This window comes from Bombyx mori, chromosome 23 (genome assembly GCF_030269925.1).
Source record: "Bombyx mori chromosome 23, ASM3026992v2".
NCBI classification, from domain to species: Eukaryota; Metazoa; Arthropoda; class Insecta; order Lepidoptera; family Bombycidae; genus Bombyx; species Bombyx mori.
In genome coordinates this window covers 16,995,679-17,003,637 of record NC_085129.1, presented here as the reverse complement: position 1 = coordinate 17,003,637, position 7,959 = coordinate 16,995,679, and the positions used below count along the sequence as shown (strand labels likewise).

At 43.9% G+C, this 7,959-nt stretch overlaps 1 protein-coding gene across 1 annotated transcript; it reads right to left on the bottom strand.

The window, feature by feature from the left end:
• Positions 1 to 832: 832 nt before the first annotated feature.
• On the bottom strand, positions 833 to 7,461 carry LOC692897 (presenilin enhancer). The gene is given in 3 exon segments (NM_001046740.1): positions 833 to 1,788; positions 6,696 to 6,800; positions 7,340 to 7,461. Coding segments are annotated over 3 exon segments (306 nt in total). The 5' UTR covers positions 7,401 to 7,461; the 3' UTR covers positions 833 to 1,648.
• Between the last annotated feature and the right edge of the window lie 498 nt (positions 7,462 to 7,959).

Below are 7,959 nucleotides of genomic sequence, written 5' to 3'. Positions count from 1 at the left end.
AATCTGTCAGGAGTTCAAATTTTACTCTCCACGCGCCTAAAGAAGTTTCACTTCAATAAAAACAAATCGAATTAGGTACCTATGTTTTCTAAATAAAAGATTTGTTTGCACGTATTTATGTCATTTATTTACAAAAATTCAATTGATCATAAAAAAAATATAAGTTAATTTAGACAATTTTCTCTTTATACTATATTATATATACGTAAGTTAACTTCGACAATTTTGTCCTTATACTATATTAGATTTTTTATTGCTTAGGTGGTTGGACGAGCTCCCGGCCCACCTGGTGTTAAGTGGTTACTGGAGCCCATAGGTTATCTACAAGGTAAATGCCGCCACCCACCTCGAGACATAAGTAATAAGGTCTCAGTTTGTATAGTACAACAACTTCACACCGAAACGCATTACTGCTTCACGGCAGAACTAGGCAGGACGGTGGTACCTACCCGTGCGGACTCACAAGACATCTCACCAACAATAAACACCAACGCTCACAAATTCAGACGTCCTCTAAGAACCGTTGCTCATACTTCGACGTGTGAAAGGCTATTTGATTTAAGCGACATTTTTTCAAAACTATACAGGTGAGCCATTTAAAGTTTAAACATTTGGAAACAAATATCATGACAATAAAGCTTCATCTATTTGAATGTGGTTCTTTTTATGATTGAAAGATTACCGGTGGCCCGGAGGCCTTTCCAGTTTCACTAGGACAGGTGGGCAAACAAAGGTTCAGCCAGGAGGGGTGGGATTTGCTAACAACTCAAGAGCAATTGCTTCACGAATGAATCTACCACCGGATCGGAATCGCGACCTTGAATGTGGTAAACATGATTGAAGTTTAATTAAAATACATCGAATTGTTGATACTGATATCAAATAAAGATAAATGGCGCGTGTTAAGCGAAATGTCGCTTAAACTAAACAGCCATTCACCTCTCGATTTAGTTATAGGAACAGCCCTGATTGCGGGCTCATGTGAGGATCTCGTGATGTTCCGTACATTCGTATATTTATATGAGACAAACATTATGTGACTTGCATATCATTCAACTCCCAACATCAATAGGTACCATTATAGCACTAAAGAAATTCTAGCTAAAGTGAGGGAGGTCCTAGGGATAACAGGTTGGAACAGAGTACCTTTTGCTGTATCTTTTTTGTATAGTGTATTATGTAAAAATTAAATAAAAAAATTAAGAGTCGTCATGAAACTAATCATATAATTCAAATAAAGTTGGTATTGTCATTAATTTTCAGAAATATTAGTGAAAAAAATTATCTTTTTTTTATTGTTTATTTCAAATTGCATATTCTCAATATCTGACGGCAAGCTGATTGAAGAGAAAAATGTTTGTTTCGTAGGTGATCGGAAAGTAACTGAAAAATTCTTGCAAAAAAGGTCTTTCGGTTTAGCTTCTCAGCCCGTGAACAAAATGTGCATTAAGAGAGTCCATTCCAATAAACATAATTTTCAAGCCATGACTCAACATAGATTGCTGTGTAGTCTGGTCGTAAATAGCTTAACTAACACGCCATAATTATTAAATAATTAAGAGCACCACACAATCTCCCTTAAATACTGTCCAACAAGTTAAAATGAAAAAGTCTTATTAATAAAAATACATATTGCTTATCTACATTTCTAGGCTCGTCCTAAAGGTACTATGAAGGATAGTGCGTCGCCTGTAGCTCCCCACGACACTCTGTTTGTTTGATACACCGTAATCCACGTAACCAATATAACAGCCCACACGAAAGCTCCAATTGCACTCATTATCACAACTGTAAATGAATAAATAGAGCATGAAGATTAAAACAACAATCCTTGCTTCCAAATGCCTTTGGGATTAAATCGTAGTAAAAGTAAGCCTTTTCACCCAGTGTATTTCTTGGCAAATCTTCTCAGTTACATTATTTGGTCAGTTGAATTACAGAGTTATACGGATAGGTAATCCCATCCTACTGATGACTGCCATGCTGTAGTTTTTTTTTTTTTTTTTTTCCCTACCTATGCTGATAGCCTTGAGAGGCTATTTCAGCTTCGCCCTAACGTTAGTAGGTGAGCTCGCGGGGCTCAACCGGAGAGTTGCTAACACTGACCCTAGCAAGAGCAGTGCTTCGCAGAATCTACCACCGGATCGGAAACGCGACCCACTGAGAATATCCGGCGAGAAACTCAGTGGGCTGTGTCTATGGGTTAGTTCGCACGTCGAGCCCTTCGTCGCAAGCGACGGGTTCGACGAGGACGGTGACCGGTGCTGCTGTAGTCATCATCCGTTGTTATTATAGTAATTATCATCATACAAAAAGAGGTTACTTGAGGACATTGATTTGCAGACAGCTTACTATTTACTGTCTGTTACTGTGTACTATCTATTTATATTCATTACATTTAAGGAGTTAGGACTTTCACATCTTAATATATATAAATTACTTTTCACATTGTTTGTCCGTGATGAACACCTAAACTACTGAACCGATTTCAACTTCTTTTTTTTTATGTATGTGTTTTGTTCCAACTTAGGCCATAGGATGGCTTTTATTTTGATTAATGTTCGCAATATTTATTAATTAACAATAAAATGATTTCTTATGTTCATTCTTGTTATTAATTGTAAGTTTCATAAGTCTAAAACAGATGGCACCTTAAATCAGTTTTTACAGACAATTGTAATACTGTCTGACATTAATATCTCAACCAACGTTTCACATAAGCTACAATTTAATGGCATAAGCATCACGTGTTGCTGAAGCTAAAGTATAAGTGAAATTTATTTTGTAGTAACGCAATACAGTGAAATACAGTTTTTTTTTTTTTTTTTTTTTTTTATTGCCCTTGTAGGCAGACGAGCATACGGCCCACCTGATGGTGAGTGGTTACCGTCGCCCATGGACTTCAGCAATGCCAGGGGCAGAGCCAAGCCGCTGCCTACCGTTTAATACTCTCCACAAGCCTCGTTTGAAGAAGGACATGTCATAGCGCTCGGGAAACACCGTGGAGGGGAGCTCATTCCATAGCCGGATGGTACGTGGCAAAAAAGACCTCTGGAAACGCACTGTGGATGACCGCAGTGGCTCCAGGTAGTATGGATGAACTCTACTCCGGTGGCGGGCGGTGCGATGGTAAAAACGAGATGCCGGTATCATCTCGAACAATTCCTCAGAGCACTCCCCATGGAACATACGGTACAAAATACAGAGGGAACCGAAGTCCCTCCGCAGACCCAGAGGCTCCAAACGATCCGTGAGAATGGGATTATCGACAATCCGAACGGCCCTCCTCTGTATGGAGTCAAATGGAAGAAGCTGGTATTTGGGAGCCCCGGCCCAGAGATGGGAGCAGTACTCCACGCGAGGCCGGACTTGTGCTTTATAAAGCAAAAGCCTTTGTCCAGGCGTGAAGTACCGCTTCGCTCTGTTGAGGACTCCCAGCATTTTGGACGCCAATTTGGCTTTGCCTTCCAAATGACTCCGAAACTGGACATCGCTCGAAATGTCGACCCCAAGTATCCCAATACTCTCGGAAGGTTGCAGGGATACTCCTTGGAATTGCGGCGCCATGACAAAGGGGTCCTTCTTCGCAGTGAACGCGCAAACTTGTGTCTTTAACGGGTTGAATTGAACCAAGTTCAATTCACCCCATTTGGAGACTCGCTCCAGAGAGTTCTCCACTTCAGACACAAGTTTTGATCGTCTCTCTTGCACCACGCCACGAGAGAGACTCTGATGGCCGATATATCGCGCATCCCCCGTGCTGTCATCCGCATAGCAATGCATGCCATCAATAGACAGCATGTCATTGATATACAGGATGAAAAGCGTGGGGGAGAGCACCGAACCTTGTGGAACGCCAGCGTTAATGGTCATGGTATCAGAACAATCACCGTCTACAACGACTGTGATGTTCCGCCCATCCAAAAAGCTAGCGATCCACTTGCAGAGACCCTCAGGGATTCCGTAAGATGGTAACTTCGACAGAAGTGCCCTATGCCAGACCCTGTCGAAGGCCTTCGCGATATCAAGGCTCACAGCAAGAGCCTCGCCCTTGCTCTCCAAGGCTTCAGCCCACCTGTGAGTAAGGTATACAAGAAGATCGCCAGCTGAGCGACCGTGACGGAAACCGTACTGTCGGTCACTGATCAGCTGGCGATCCTCCAGATACTTCAGGAGTTGTATATTAATTATTCGCTCCATCACCTTGGAAAGCAAGGAAGTTATCGCGATAGGCCTATAGCTCGATGGGTCCGACCGGTCACCCTTCTTGGGGATAGGGTGGACGTGGGCGGTCTTCCATGAAGACGGAACCCTGTTAGCGCAGTAAGAGAGGCGATACAAACGCGTTAGCGCAGGCGTCAGCTCAGGGGCACACGTTTTTAAAACCACTGCAGGGATACCGTCTGGCCCACTCGACTTATGGACGTCCAGGAGTCGGAGTTCCCGCCTGACTGCACACTGTGTAAAGCAGATCTCCGGCAGGGAACTATCACACCGGAGGATGTTCGGTGGTGTGGCACCCCCGTCGTCCACAGTCGAGTTCGAGGCGAAGAGTTTGACCAGAAGGTCAGCCTTCTCTTTCGCACTATGGGCCAGACTGTCATCGGACTTGCGTAGTGGTGGGAGACTAGACCTGCAAAAGTTACCTTCTGCAGCTTTGGCGAGCGACCAAAAAGCACGGCTCCCAGAGGGAAAGCTCTTCAGTCGCTCGCCAATTCTAGCAACGTGCTCCGATTTCGCCGTGGCAATAACCTTCTTGTAGGACCTGGAAGCGGCGTTATATTTCCGCCTTTCCTCTGAGATGTTAGGATCCCGACGTCTCCTAGCATCATCCCATGCAACGTATGCGGACCGCTTGAGGTGTGCAGCATCCCTGCTGGCATTGTTATACCAGGGTCTGCTGCGACCCCCAACGGGCACTTCAGAGGAGGGGATAAACAATTCCATCCCCTGGAGCACCACGTCTTTAAGACGGTCCGCACAGACGTCAGGATCAGCAGAGGAAAAGCAGAACCGCCCCCATGGGTAGGATGCGTAAAACTCACGCAATCCATCCCAATCTGCTGACAAATACTGCCAAACTCTTCGATACCTGGTCGTCGTTCGACGACTAGGACGAGAGAGTGGTGTGGCAGCACGGATAAGGCAGTGATCAGACGATCCAAGTGGAGCGTCGACCACCACACTGTATCCGGCTGGATCGGTGGTCAGCAGAAGGTCCAACAGAGAAGGCTCGTGCCCCTCAATATCTGGGACACGGGTGGGCTGTGTCACCAGCTGGGAGAGGCCGTAGGCCAAGGCGAAATCGTAGGCAGCCCGACCCGGGAGGTCAGTGGTTCTGGACCCCAACCACTCTTGGTGGTGAGCATTAAAGTCTCCAAGAACCACCACCTCCGCAGATGGGTACTGCTCAAGCACGCGGTTAGTCCCCTCTTGCACATGCTCTATCAGAGCTGAACCTGCATCACTGCTGTGGGACCTGTACAGGCACGCGTAGACTCGGGTACAACCCCCGTGATCTACGCGCAGCCACAAGAGGGACAGGTCCCGTTGCTCGAGGCTTCGTAGACGGCGACAACAGACATCAGCCCGGACGAATACACACACCCCGGCTTTACGCAGGAAGTTGTGCTCCAATACGTAGCCGGGGTATTCAAGGTACGAAGTATCATCCGGAGCAGATATCTGCGTCTCCGTCAGAAAAAGGAGGGCAGGCTGCGCCGTCTCAAGATGGTGGTGTACGGCGTCGAGGTTGCTATGTAGACCCCTTACATTGCTGAAATCCACATTAAATGTGGAATGGGGAATCGCCGACAAAACCCTTTTCCTTTTTCGAACTTTCATATATATTTTTTTAATTTTATTTGGAGAGTGGGATTGGGTGGGGTAGGATGTTCGAGGCGAAATCGTGACAATACCTGAATAAAGCGCGGAGCACAGTACGTGCTCGACCACGGGTTGCGTGAGCGACTGACGCAGGGCATGGAAGGGCCCCCAGTCCACCCTGCGTGCGATCGCCGGGATCCACTCCGGTCTCCGACTCCGGCACGACGACCGCACGACAGGATTTTACACCGGTTGGCGGGACAGCTTCCCGGGGCGGAGTTTAGTAGTGACACCCGGGTTCAGGTCCCCAACTGACCGGCGGGCGGCGGCGAACACCGTTTCACTGGGTCTCCCTATACCCCCGTCAAACAATCACGTCCCGCGAGCTCACACGCACGTCTGCTCCGCATGTTCCAGGTATCGCCAAGATTCACCCCCAACAAGGAAGAGGAAAGGGAAGGAATAACACTGGCTCTCCAACCCACACGCCGGAACACAGCTAGGCTATTTGGCGGCGGACTCTAGTTGGAGGGTGGTCGCCAGCCAGTCGGACAAGTCCTACCACCGATTATGTATTCGGCTCCCGTTTTGCACCACCCAGGGGTCACTTGTAGGGAATCGCGGGTAAAACCTACGGAAGCGGGAAGCAATCGACCCCCAAACTGTTCTTACTTTGTTAATTTTTGGTATTACCATATCCGGCCACATACTATTTAGAAACAAAAACCTTAGCCAAAGCCACTTGTGGCCGGGTCTAATAGTATGAATATAGATTTTCGATATGTAATAGCAGGGAAAGCATATAAACATTAATAGGTAAGTTTATCTAATTAACATATCTAATCATGAAACTAATTAAAATAACTCACATTTCTTTATTAGTTTCTGCTCATCATATGCTGGTTTTATAAATGCATCTCGGAAGAACCAACACACATTCACCGCCCACACAAACGGTAGGAACAGACAACCAACTATAAATAAGAAAATTATAATATTAAAACTAAGTGTTAGTTTTTTTATAAAAATATTATGTTACCAAGTCATTTCTGAAAATAAAGGAAATGCATAGATGTCTCATAGTAATCTGAGTAAACTGAAGTGGGGTAGATATGATAATGTAATTCGTTTGTCAAGTTGAAAATGCATCACTTAATTAAAACAAAAGTAATGATAGATTGTGAGGTTTTTTCTCGTAGACATGTGGCAAGGCGTATGTATTGTCAAGGCGAGCAGAACCTTTTTAAGAAGGGTTATTGCTTTACAGAAAAACATAAACAAAAAATTACCATAAAAACTTAAAATTAAAATGATAAGTGACACGAATCGTTTGAAATTTATGGACTGCCTAACATGAATTATCGGAACACACTGAAAGTGAAAATTGTACTAAGAGCCCGATTAATAATAAAGTTTACATCGTAAATGATGTTTATTAACGTGACCTGGGCTGGTGGACTTAAATTGGTATAGATATCGTAATTTTTTCGGATGAATAATTTGTGAGTAATACCTTTAAAATATGATTTGCACAATTGTAGTTTCATATCGTTCGGCAGTTTACTTAAATCCATAATTAATTGACTTAACCAATTTGATTTAATCGATTTGCCTCTTTTGTTTTGCTGAACTTTCTTTTCTTGTGTGAGAATTGTGAGATGTTGTTAAGATTTGTCATAGTTGTCAATTGTCAAAAAATATTTTCCAAATAGATGGGCAAAAGAAGTGAAAGTTAATATTCTTTCGTCGGAAGTCAATCATGAACATAAAATACGGATCTATTTTATCAGAAAATGTAGTACAAGTAGATTGGGGGAAATAGGGACAAATCTGGGATGTCACAATAGGTACTTTTGTTGAGCTGTTAGATTTAACTTTGTTGAACTGAAAATGACTTTTATTTAGTGTTTAAGAACATCAAATCGTTTAAATTAGTCATCAAAGTTTTGTAACTCATTAAAGATATTAAAAAGTACCTATCAACTAAATAGTGTCAGCCCTGTCGAAAAACTCTTATCCCCATACGTAACCTGATTCAGCCCAAAGTCAAAGTGAATCAGGTCAAGCTAGCTTTTTCAGTTTTTGTGCATATTTTGTGATGAACTATGTACCACCATGGAACCATTTGAATCT